General features: G+C 46.3%; 1 protein-coding gene across 1 annotated transcript; it reads right to left on the bottom strand.

The window, feature by feature from the left end:
• Window positions 1-451: 451 nt before the first annotated feature.
• Window positions 452-6,244, bottom strand: LOC124663616 (putative receptor-like protein kinase At3g47110). Its single transcript, XM_047201299.1, has 4 exons — window positions 6,041-6,244; window positions 5,058-5,138; window positions 897-3,618; window positions 452-807 (listed from the first exon to the last, which is right to left on the bottom strand). Exons 1-4 carry the CDS (start codon window positions 6,242-6,244, stop codon window positions 452-454), a joined length of 3,363 nt encoding a protein of 1,120 aa, XP_047057255.1.
• Window positions 6,245-12,869: the final 6,625 nt, after the last annotated feature.

The raw sequence follows: 12,869 nt of genomic DNA, 5'->3' as shown, positions 1-12,869 counted from the left end.
TCACTGTCATGCCATTGGTTGCTACCAGGTGTTCAGTCTGTGCCTCAAGTTTTCAGACTCTTCAATTAGGTGAGCTGAATCTGACTCCTACACTGTCCAGTAACCTGGAGCGAATGGCACCGCTGATGTTTCATGTCAGTATGTCACATAAGTCAGCTGTAGGTGTACATTTGTGCCCCCACTAGTCCACCCTTGCCAAAATAATCTTACGGAAAAGAAATCAATTAAGAGCATGCTCAACAAATGATCCATTTAGAGCGAAGAATTGATAGTATTAGGATCTATTTGTTCCTTTCCTTCTTTATATAATGTATGTAAAAAAGCAGTGCCCCTGCTCGTTCGGGTCGAAATGTCGTTTTCTCATGAGAAAAAACTGGGGAAAGCCTGAAGTTCTGAACTCTGAACATACCGTACACACTATCTCTCGGAAGAAAAAAAATCTAGCTAAGATTCAGACACGGAGACTAGCATCTCTGATCGTGCGCAGCTCGGCGGCCGCATCCCTCATGCTCATCCTCTCGTACGGCGCTGCTCTGGTGCAGCTAAGCCCAACCCTGATGGCAGAAACCAACCAATCCTGCTCTGAAACACCGCTACAATCACCATCGAATTCCGTGGGGACAAGCAGCGTCATGTCAAGGACCTCCTCAATCCTGTCAGGAAACGCCGCGCTGACGAACCCCTGCAGCGTTAGGCCATCGGCGAAGGAGTCACCGGTTGGCGACTTTCCGGTGAAAATCTCCAGCAGTGTCACACCAAAGCTGTAGGTGTCCCCATATGTTGAAACTTTACCAGTCGTGCCGTACTCTGCACATTAGTTGTAAATCAGTCAAGCTAAGGAATGTGAGCTATATGTAGTACTACATCCGAGCATGTTAATTTGGTATTTAAATTACCTGGTGCGACGTAGCCTATCGTGCCTCGGATTCCAATGGTGCTCTCAGAGCTGGTGGCGTCTTGGATCCCCGGATCAAGAAGCAGCTTTGCGAGGCCGAAGTCACCAATGCAGGCCATCATGTCCTCACCGAGAAGAACATTGCTCGGCTTGAGATCGCAGTGTATGATAGGTGGTACGCAGCTGTCGTGGAGATAGTGCAGCGCGTCGGCAATGTCCACCGCAATGTTGAGCCGCTGGATCCCGGTCAGCCTGCCGACATTCTTGAGCGCTTCAGGCGTCGGATGCAGCCACCTGTCTAGGCTATAGTTGGGCATGAGCTCGAACACTAGAGCTCTGAACTCCTCACCCCTTGGGGTGATGCTGGAGCAGCAGGTGATGATGCTAATTAGATTACGGTGTCGTATGGTTCGCAATGCCTCACACTCTGACAGGAATGTCTTGGAGGCACCGACTTGCTGTAGATCGAACACCTTCACGGCCACAGTGGCGTGCTCGAACCCCTCCTTGACTTTCAGGGGCAGAGTCCCCTTGTAAACAAAGCCAAACTTTCCTGCGCCTATCAGATTAGTATCTGCGAAGCCGTCCGTGGCTTTCGCCAATTCGGCATAGGAGATCCTCTCGTAGTTCATGCCATCAAGTATGTCTGGCTGTGTCGCGCTTTCTCCATGTCTCGACTTTCTCTTGTAGCATAGGAAAATGGCGAGGAACATGCCCGAGAAGAGAGATATGCCGAAGATCGGTACCACGATAGGAAGACGCCAATCTGTATGTTGAGTGTGCCTTGCAACAGGACATCGCAGCAGATGGAGCTGCGGAACGCCACCACAGAGCTCGCTGTTCCCGGCGATGTTAAGCCCGGTCAGGTTTGCAAGCACGCCATGGAGCGGCACCTGACCTTCCAGATGGTTGTAGGAGACGTCCATCTTGATCAACGAGCTCGCGTTCCCCAGCTCATCAGGGATTACTCCTGTCAGGTTGTTCCATGAAAGGTACAGCTCCTGCAGCCCGGACATGTCGCCGAGCTCTGACGGGATGCTACCTGACAATCTGTTGCTTGTCAGGTTCAGCCTCCGGAGCCCCTTCAGTTTGCTCAGCGACAGTGGGATGGTTCCGTTGAAGAGGTTGCTATCCAAATCGAGCAACTCTAAGCTCTGGCAACTATCGAGCTGCTCTGGTATCTCGCCGTTGAAGAGGTTTCTGGACAACTTCAGGAACGCGAGGTTCCCAAGGCGGATGACGTCGCGAGGAAGCGGGCCTTCGAGCCGGTTGTTCGACAAGTCCATTGCTTGGGATAGCGATGGAAGGTCGAAGAGCTGTCTCGGGACTTGGCCGGTAAGCTTGTTGCCAGAGAGATTGAGAAGAACCATCTCCTGCAGGTTACCGAGGGTTGGAGGGATGGATCCACTCAACACATTACTGCTCAGCACTAGCTTGAGCATCTTTGTCAGGCTGCCGATGGAAGATGGCACTGTCCCTGACAGTTTGTTCTCCTGCAACCGCAACTCCGTGAGGTTCTTGAGCTTCCCAATCCCTTCCGGAATGGTGCCGGTGAGGAGATTGGACTCAAGCCCCAACGTTTGCAGTGCAGTGAGGTTCCCAATGCTAGGTGGAATGGAACCTGACATGCGGTTGCCCCCAAGGTTTAATTCCAAAAGCTCCCTCGAGAGGCTGCTGATGGAGATTGGCATCCTCCCGCTGAAATTGTTGTTGTCGAGAGAAAGCTTACTTAGGCCGCTGAAGTTTGTCAAACGGTCCAAGAACTCCCACCCAACGCCATCAGTTGCAGCAAACTCATTGTTGGATATCTCCAGTGCATATAGGCACAACGTCCCTATCTCCTGCGGCACCCGACCAGTGAAGCCGTTGTCGGAGAGGCTGAGATATGTCATGCCGGACGCGTTTGCTAGTGTTGCTGGAATCAACCCAGTGAGTCTGTTCCCGCCGAGGAAGAGGCCCCCAAGGTTCTTCATGCCCGTGCCTGCGTACGGCGGAAGGCTCCCACCGAATGCATTGTCAGCGAGAGACATGTCTGCCAACAAGGACATGTTGAAGAATCCAGGTGGGATATCACCGTCCAATTTGTTCTGGGAGACAGTAAGTGTTTGGAGGAGAGGAAGTCGCGAGAGGCCAACAGGGAGATTGCCTTTTAGAAGATTCTGGTCCAGCTTGAGGCTCTCAAGCTTGGTGAGGTTGCCGAGCGACTGCGGTATCTCTCCGGACAACGAGTTGCCATTGAGCCATAGGAAGGTGAGATTTGGCAGAGTCCCGAGCCAGTCGGGGATGGCACCGGCGAGGCTGTTGTTGTTGAGGTACGCATAGGCGAGGCCGGTGCAGTTGCGGAGGCTGTCAGGTATCACCCCGCTGAGCCCGTTGTCGCAGAAGCTGAGGTAACTAAGACGTCGCAGCCGCCCGAGGGTCGCTGGGATGCTCCCCGAGAAGGCGTTCTTGCTGAAGTTGAGGGTCTCCAGGTAGGTGAGGTTGCCGATGGCAGGGGAGATGGTCCCGGAGAGGCCGGACACGCCTAGGGAAGTCACGTGCCCGTGCTCGCACGTCACCCCCGCCCACCGGCAGAAGTGTGCCGTGCTGTTCCACGACTGGAGCGTGCCTGACGGGTCCGACACGCCGGCCCTGAATGCCCTCAGTGCGTCCCGCTCGGGGTTGCGGCTCTTGCTTCCCGCCACTAGCTGTACAGCCAGCAAGAGCGGAAGCAGGAACACTACCTGAGGCCATGCCGTGGTTGCCATATCTCAACAGTAGTGCAGGTAGCTAGTTTGGACTGTGTACAGTGGAGTGAGTATGATCACGAAACTCTTTAGATCATGTGTCACAAGTGCTTTGGCATGCACACAACTTATATAGGCGTGGTGCTGTGCCAGTGTTAGTGCTAGTGTTGGAAGGCATCTCGGTTTGCCGTGTAGAGCAGGGTGCAAACGCAGTAATGCAAGATGCAATCATCATGCATTAAAATGCCACTCTCCACTCAGCAGCAGCAGCAGAGCATGCCACGCATGAACTGACCGACCTTTCCTTCTGGAAAACTTCAAAGGCGTGGGTGAATGTTACTATAGGCTATGGCTAATCGGCTAGGTGTTGACCTGACAGGTGGTCTTCTGGTTAGCATTATTAGCTAGTGGCTGTCAAAGACAGCAACCAGTTTGTTCCCTTCCGGTGGAAAATCTCTAATCCAACCTAGCATTTTCTCCTAGCTAGCTTCCTGGGGAGGTGGAGATGGAAAATTCATGGAAATTTTTTGGAAATTTCTGCTGCATTATTACATGCGGTCCTGGCTGTCCGGGCAGACAAATGAGAGGCCTCTGAAACCAATCACAGTTTTGGACAGTCCTTGGTTATCACATCGATGAATTCGGCTGCAGTTTGACATTACATTGAACACGGAGGCTTTTGTTGCCTTGTCCTATGAGATCATTTTGGTAGGATGTTTCAAGGAACCTGAAGATGTAATTCACAGAGCTAGAGGACGAAATATTTGGAGAACTAGATGTAACTTTGTTTTTTACGGAAAAAAGTAGTATCCTACTGCAATGAACATACATTTTCTGTTTATTTCTTACAAGTGTACAAAACAATCGCATAGAGACAAAGAAAGCAGATAGAAAACTGGCTAGTCTTATCTTATTCATTTCAGTAGGAACTTGGTTGTCCGTCATTCTGTTGCATTCTATATACCAAGACTTGTCAAATATAACAGTGATTTTTTTGTTCATTTACATATATAGTTGTGCCGACGCAAAAGTGGTGCCCTATTGACATGGAAAACTGGGAAGGTGATCAGGCATTAACAAAATTTACTCCCAATTTTCAGCGCATGTTGCTGGCTTTTGCCGCATGTTGCACGTAACTGGTCACAGGTAGGAAAGATTAGCACTTAGCAGGCAGTGGCGACCTTATGTGGCTTCTGGTGCAGGCCAACAGAGGAGGCCCCTCCGCTTGCAAGTGCGCAAAGGTGGCGCACCAGCAGGTGCCAAGCGCAAAACCCTAGTTTGGTTATGATGACAATGTTGTGGGAGCAGTTGTTTGCGTGACTAGTACGGCAGATCTATTAATGTGACAACACTAAGAAATATTGAGACTCGTTCAAAGTTCAAATTCTAAACCCGCTTCTATCTATAATCACACTTATTTTTTCTAGGAAGGCTACCTCTTTAGCACGGGATATGTCCTTGGATGAAAATTCACTCACGACTGCTTCAAAGCCTCTGAAGAAGAAGCTGGTGCCATCCTGCACAGCACAGAGTTAAGAACTGCTCATTTACACTATAAACTGCACATCCGAGATGTCTGCTAACCAATTGGACTGTATGAATTAGGAACTAGAAAGTAATTTACAAGAGGTTCTGCTAACCTGAAATTCATCTTCCTATTTTCCAGAAAATGATGCACCATCGCAAAATCTTACCTTAACTTTATTCCAATTGTAAAAATCTGCAGGTCTAAATGAAATATTTCTCAGCAATGTACAAGTGCAGTGCCAATACAGTATCACTGAATGGAATATATCAGAAAGATTGCTTGAAGCGGGATTACTGAAGAAAAGATTCAGCATACTCAAACACAACAAGAACATAATACAGTGTGTGCAACATCCACGCAAGTGACGAGTGGAAGGGCCGTCGCTCAACGGATAAAAGTTACGACTGAAAGTCACTCAGAGTGATTCGGTAACAATCCTCAGATTGGATATTTAGTGGGGTAATCATTCATAAACCGATCAAAACTCGGATGAAGGTAAGATAACCAGTGTAGTGAACTGCTCAGTTCAGTTATACGCTGGACTGCAGAACATTGGAATAGTGGTGCCAGTGCTGGATATTCGCTAACCATGGCTGCCGCAGAACACTAGAACATACCTGAATTCTGCAATCCGTCGTCGCTCAAGATGCCGGCGAACTCAACCGTCGTGCCATGTAGTCAGACGAACCTAGATTTGTTTCCTTTCGTTGATCACACACGGTCAGGTTCCTGCAGCTCGATCAGCACCAAAAGCTTCAGTCATCCCCACTAGGGCCCATGAACAAACAGATACGGAGCAGAGATATATGCTACCACCTCCAAGTGGAGGACCCATTTGTTGGACCCCCGACGAACCACGGGATCCAGTGGTATCAAAGCGGAATCCCTTACAGGCACAATACGCCGCTGTCCTTGGCGCCGTCGAAGAGCGTTGGGAGGCGGTGGCTGTAGGACGGATAGGAGGTGGTGGTGATGGAGGATGGAGAAGAGTCGCGAAATGGGGGTGAGGAAGAAGAAGGCTGCGAGGAGTGCGGCGGAGAATGCTTCTGCGCCGGCGGTGCCGCGGTGGCCGTGGCGGCGATACCAGAGGCGCATGCGGTGCGTCGCCGGCGCGGTGAAGGAGGCTCCAGCAGCACATTTTTTTGACAGCCGAGGCAGCAAGTCAATTCCTATTCATCACCCGCTACTAGCCATCGCACACACGGTGGGTAGTTATGGGCCTGGCCCGAGTTACTCGACTTGCCTGCTCCACTTTTTTGAATTTAAGCAAATTTTAAATTCGTACAAACTTTGCTGAGATTCTAAATTTGTTTAAAACTATTTTTTTGCTCAACTTCGAAATTTGTTCAATTTTTTTTCCTAGATTTGAAATTTGTTAAAAAATTATTTTCTGCTAATATTCCAATTTTGAGCAAATTTCAAATTCAAGCAAATTTTCAAATTGAGCAAATTTCAAATTAGAGAAAAATTTCAAATTAAGCAATTTTCGAATTCAAGCAAATTCAAATTCAGGCAAATTTCAAATTTAAAATTTCTGTGGGTTTTTCCAAAGAAAGCTAATGAAAAAACGACTAGAAAAACGTCAAACGGAACCATATGGGTCAATCCCATTAACGATTTCCCTTAGCGATGGTTATAAACCATCGCTAACTGGCGATGGGTAGCTCCTTGTATTGGACATGGGCCGTGGGCTGCTAGATTGGCCACGTGTGGCTCTTTTGAGGTCTCTTATGGATGATGTAGGTAGGGTTAAATTTAATAATGCTCGCCCTGTTTCAAATATCTATGCTCTAAAGACTAAACTGAATTAGCTTTTTTGGCATAGCGGCAGCGCCACAGAAACATGTGCGCCATATATTGGTGTTGACATTTTTTTCCAGAAAATTCTCAAAAAATCGATTTTCATTACCATCAGGATAACGAAAACATATAGATATCCAAAAGCAAAGAAAGCAATGAAAGTCGGTGCCGCCTACTGCTAGCGTTCTTAGATGGATTGCGACTAGAGGTGCAACCACTGTTCAAAAAATCAGTCGATATACTGATTTATCGGCCAATTTATCGTGAATCGGGTGGACATCGATAAGATTTCAGCATATCGGCCAGTTTAGTGCGCCACCGATATTTTAGCCGATTTTCTGCATGAGAGCCGATATTTCGTCTGATTTTCACTCTCATAGCCGATATTTCGGCTGATTGTCAGTGAAATTTGATTAAAATTTGGTATGACAGTCGATATTTTCGTCCTATGATTTTGTAGAATTGTGCATTAGCTCAAATTTTCCATTATTATTGATTCAAATGCAAGGAATCAATGTAATACTTATGTGCAATCCTCCTATATTAATCTTTGCATAGCATATTATAGAAATTTTAGTGTAAAAAATTAGGATTTACAAAACAATAAGCCGGTAAATGACTAAGTGATAAAATCGACTAATCGGCTGATAAGTGATTAATCTTCATTTTAAGGCTGACCGATAAGTTAAGATTAATGATTTCTTGAACATTGGGTTCAACTACTTATATACGAGTACAACACACGGTGGATCATGTAAACTAACAACAACACACAAGTGGCACCCAATGCCAACAGCAAAAGCAGGAGACGGTGGATTACGACTATTGGTGCTGAGATGGAGATGCTCATGTCCTGGCAGGCCCAGAAGGACACTGTCAACTGCTTAAGCGCCGGGCAGTGACGTTGACATGCACGCCTTGCCCGACTCTCTTTGCATTATAAAATAGTTGGAGCACAAAATAAGACTACCCACAATGGGAGTATCATAGGTAGTATCATGCATTTCATGCATGCAAAATGCTGATGTGGCAGTGCAATTAAGGATGAGAGAGAGGATACTAGTATCATAGGTAGATACCGTATCATAGCACATACTACTAGAAAAATTTAATGTCAACTAAATCTTGTACAAAATAATTAATATATGAAGACTATGATACTAGTATATGATACCATGCATTGTGGAGATAGTAACATGTAATAGTATCATACGCATGATACTTCTATATGATACTATGCATTGTGACTAGTCTAAGGTGCTGGAGCACCGCCGCGCCTTAGCCATATATTAGGGGCTTTTTGGATGCCGCTCTGAAGTGAGGCTTCTGTTGAAGATGTTCTAAAAACACAACAGCATCTCGTTCCCAGTAATGTCAGCAACTCTGGATAGGCAGACGGGTTGCCCGGCGCGGCCACCTCGACCACTTAGCATTAGCATTAATCACGAACGGACGCCGGCTACGTGTACGAGTAGGTTTGGACAAGCAATCCATGTAGGTCTTGATTTGTATTCCGGCTAGGATTAGAGCTCATGCCAATGCGTGTATATAAGTAGGCATTAGTGCTCCATCGATTTCTATTTCGCGTGCGTTGCGTACGTGAGCAGTAGATAGATATCTACGCGTGCATCTGCGAGTTCAGATTTGCTGACAGACCAAAGCCAACAGACCGCTCGCAATAATGGCGCACCACGTCGAGCACCTGCACTCGGCCGAAGCCGTCGACGATGCCATCGTCCGGGAGGCCGAGACAGAGCGCCTGGTGGTCGTCCGGTTCGGCCACAGCGTGCACGCTGACTGCGTGAGCGTGGACGCCGCCATGGCCGCCGCCGCCGAGCTCGTCGGCCCTATCGCTGTGCTGCACGCTGTCGACATCGAGGAGGTGCAGGATTTCAACGCCATGTACGAGCTCCACGACAGGCCCTGCACTGTCATGTTCTTCCACGGCAATCGGCACGTCGACGTACGCGGCCCCGGCGGCAGTAGGGACGACGTCGCATGGGCTGCATACAACGCCGATGAGTTCGTCGGCCTTGTCTGGACGGTGCACGAGAGAGCCACGGCTGGCCGCCGACTCGTCGACCTCGACTATGAGCTGCCAGCGGTAGTGTAGCATGGTTCTAATTAAGAATTTTCTTTTCAAGAGATACATTGATTCTACTAGCATCGTTGTCCATGCGACCATGCACGTATGTGATAAATATCAATGTTTGAAGACCACACAAGTACTTTCACAATGTGTTTGAAAACTACTTTCGAAATACTCTTGTCAGGCATGATCAGTGGCAATTTATGTGGTCGGGGACTGCTATAGTTGTTTTCAATAGCAGGGGTGTTAAATAACACTAGTAAATGCGCACTTGCACGCACTCGTATTCTTATGAATTTGCTATTCTTTGCTATGTTGGCCTTTTAAAATTTCGAATTTTTAACTCGGTGACCCGTGAGAGATTAATACAAACATTGCAGAAACATATTCAAACATAGAAAATTTATAATCTACACATACTGTTTTTATTTCATCAAAATCATTGAGGTTCACTTCAATAAAAATCAATCGAGAACCAAAGGAATAATATTTTACATCCATGGAGGAGAGGAGCGTCCCGAGAAGACCCGATGATTCATTGGCTCACTATCCTTTTGAGAAAAAACGGTCATGACTACATGTGTGGCGTTACTGCTACTGTTTCTCAACGAAGGGTGAAACAGTTCTAGCAGATGACACATAATTCTTTTTCCTTGCTGCTAGTAGCCAACAGTTGCATAACTACAAGGAAAATTCATTGAAAACAGAGCAGTTTCAGAAAAATGAAGAGTAGTTTAAGAAAAATTCGTCGACCTCGACTAGGAAGGAGCTGCCTGCGGTAGTGTAGCATGGTCCTAATTAAGATTTTTCTTTTCAAGAAATATACATTGATTATGCTAGCATCATTGTCCATGCGACCATGCACGTATGTAATATCTGTTGTGAAGTGTATATGTGGATTGCCTAGTCCTTTCTATCAGTTCGAACTTTTGGTTCAAGTGGCTAGTGCATGAAGCTTAACATGGTATCAGAGCCCCAGGTCTCAAGTTCAAATCCTGGCTTTCACATGATTTTCGCAATTAAGCCTAAAAATTGATGTTGCCCCCCTCTTTAGCCACCGTTGTTTCGGTGTGCTCTTCTTCTTTCACGTGTTGAGTGGGGGTGTTGTGAAGTGTATATGTGGATTGCCTACCCCTTTCCATCAGTTCGGACTTTTGGTTCAAGTGACTAGTGCATGAAGCTTAACAATATCAATCTTTGAAGATCACGCAAGTACTTTCACAATGTACAATGTGTTTGTAACTAGTTTCGAAATAAGCTTGTCAGGGTGGCGATTTATGTGATCAGGGGACTCCTATAGTTGTTTTCAGTAGCAGCTAGCAGGGGTGTTAAATAACATAATAAGGGTCTATATTTTTTATATTGTATTACACAATTAATTTCTGAACACTTTTAATTTATAGTATATTTTGCTTCTTGAATATCGATCCAAGACAATTTTAGAGCTATCTAACAGAACGTGATCGAGTCCATCACGGTTCCGGTTAACTTGTATATATCAAACCTAGCAGACATGGGCTAGATTGCGTTGTATTGCAAGTATGTAATCATTTATAAATATAGATCAATGAAACAGTCGAGGTGTGCAACTGCAGCCCGTCATTCTCCTACATGGTATTAGATTAGCCGTTCTGTTCCTCGACCTCTCCCTCAAACCCTCGCTGCCACAAACCCTAGCAACCCTTGTTCCTCCTCTCACACCATGACTCCCGAAGAAATCGAGCAAAGGGAGGCCAAGCTCAGGACTAGTGCTGAAGCCCTGGACGCACGCGAGACAGAATTCGCTCGCAAGGCTGACAACGCATCCTGCGAGGCCGCACTACGTTGCCAAGAAGAAGAGCTCAACACCTTGAAATTGCGCTCGAGAAATCTTCGGTCACTAGCGCAGCCAAAGGAAAAACCATCGACACAAAAACCCCACCTCTCCCCTTCCCAACGCATCCACCTACGCCACATCCATCAAGCTCCATGTTCCGATTACCCTTGATCTCACTGCCTCAAATTTTTCTCGTGTTGTCAACAAACACACAACCCCACTACGGTAGAGACTTCACACTTTCAAACTCAGAAAATATATGCAACTTGTGGTACTATTTTTGATGGAAAACAATATATAATCATGACATTTTTTTATTTTTAAAAGAGTAGATCAAACAAAATTAAAGATTATAACTAATGGTAGATAAATTAAAACATATTTTGATTATTAAGAAGATATTCACTTTTAATGGTAGTAATATGAATTGTGTGTGTTGATAGTTGTGTCGTATCTTTTTGATTGTTACAAGAAATCAGTTAACTTTTATGGAACTTTGAGAGCAAGAATAACGGAAAAACGAATCAGAATAATTTGTTGCATAGAACAATTGGTAAATTTACAATTTTACGTTGGCACACCTTTCAGATGCAGCGATCCCCTACACTCATATATCGGCTAACCAAAATCATAGTAACCCACAGTGGTGCAATTGATTATCACTAATTCCAACGGGTCGAACATACGTTCAGTTATTACTAAAACCGACACTAGGCAATAACTCTTCAAAAGTACTTCCGCCTTTCCAAAATAGTATGCTATATAAGACTACCAATTAGTTGCGAAGATTAGTGCGAATCAAAGGGGAGCCATGCCCCCCCCCCCCCCCTCCCGACACGCACACACATTTTGCAGAACATATTCCCTCTGTCCTAAAAAGGATGTCTCACGATTCGGGACGGAGGGACTAGTAAGCCCGACTACCACCATTTGATTTGTGTTTACTCTGGTACTCACCTTGAACCTGGTCCACTCACCAATTTCGGTGAAGCTCCAGCCACCACGTTATGCCGATGGCGATGCCGCTGCTCCACCGGGCCATGAAGGATCACGATACATAATTGAAGACGTTCCTCTTCTATATTTCCTTCATCTTCGGAAATATCCAGTGGAACATGCATGTGTGTAGGCGTACCTCAAAATTTTATGTAAGCGACGCTATGGCCATCCTCAACGAAGTCACCCAAATCGAACACCTTTTCGTGTGCGGTTTTATCCGGTTCTGCGGTGTCGTGGATAAAAATGGAAGCACTTTCAGTTTAGATCGCACGTAGCAACCAACAGGAGCACCCATTTGGACACGGACATGTCCATTTTCTTTTTAATCTTTACCTCCATTTGTTCACCGCCATGTGCTTAGCAGCTAGCATAGGACTAGCTCGTGGCTCGCCGAAGCAAGGAGGCGATGAAAGCACTGGGAAATATTACTCCCTTGTGGAGTGATTGATGTGGTAAGAAATCTGTTGTGATATTTCTTTTTGGGGGAAAACGGCAGCTGCCAAATCAATTAAGAAGAAGAAGAAATTCAATTACAAGCTAGAGAGGGACTAGTTGACAGGGAGGCAAGAAAAATAACAAAATACAAATGACACCAATAGAGTGAACCACAAAGCGGACTACTCCCTTAGAACAGGCAAAACGCCTGGCTCGTCACCTCTAACTCGTTTATGCAGATAGGCTGCCAGGAGGAGCAGGTCATCCTTCATTAGCTCAAGTAGTCGAGGCTCAAGCATGGGAGAATTTTTAAACACTCTTGGGCAGCGCTCCTTCTAGATATGCCGAGCTCCATAGATCGCCACTATCAGTTCATCTTTAGAAAACAAACCTGACCTTGCACGCCACCAGGCAGCCGGAGATATTTCGTCATGCTTGTTTCTAGAATCTCTCTTACCGCCTTGCTCGCCCATACTGCTGATCACTTGGTAAGGGTTCGATTTTACCATTTTACGTTACTCTGTTTTTGGGGGAATTTGAATCATGGAAGCCAAATCAATCCACTCATGGAATCAACGCAA

This window comes from Lolium rigidum, chromosome 1, assembly GCF_022539505.1.
Source record: "Lolium rigidum isolate FL_2022 chromosome 1, APGP_CSIRO_Lrig_0.1, whole genome shotgun sequence".
NCBI lineage: Eukaryota > Viridiplantae > Streptophyta > Magnoliopsida > Poales > Poaceae > Lolium > Lolium rigidum.
Note: the sequence above shows the minus strand (reverse complement) of the source record. Positions and strands in the feature narration are given on the sequence as shown.

Bases quoted from the DNA above. Each gene is read 5' to 3' on its own strand.
- LOC124663616 (XM_047201299.1), bottom strand. From the start codon at position 6,244: ATGCGCCTCTGGTATCGCCGCCACGGCCACCGCGGCACCGCCGGCGCA. The intron at 3,619-5,057 runs GTAGCCTTCCTA...GCATGGCCTCAG, and splicing joins ACATATCCCGTGCTAAAGAG to GTAGTGTTCCTGCTTCCGCT. The intron at 808-896 runs GTAATTTAAATA...ACTAATGTGCAG, and splicing joins GATAGGCTACGTCGCACCAG to AGTACGGCACGACTGGTAAA.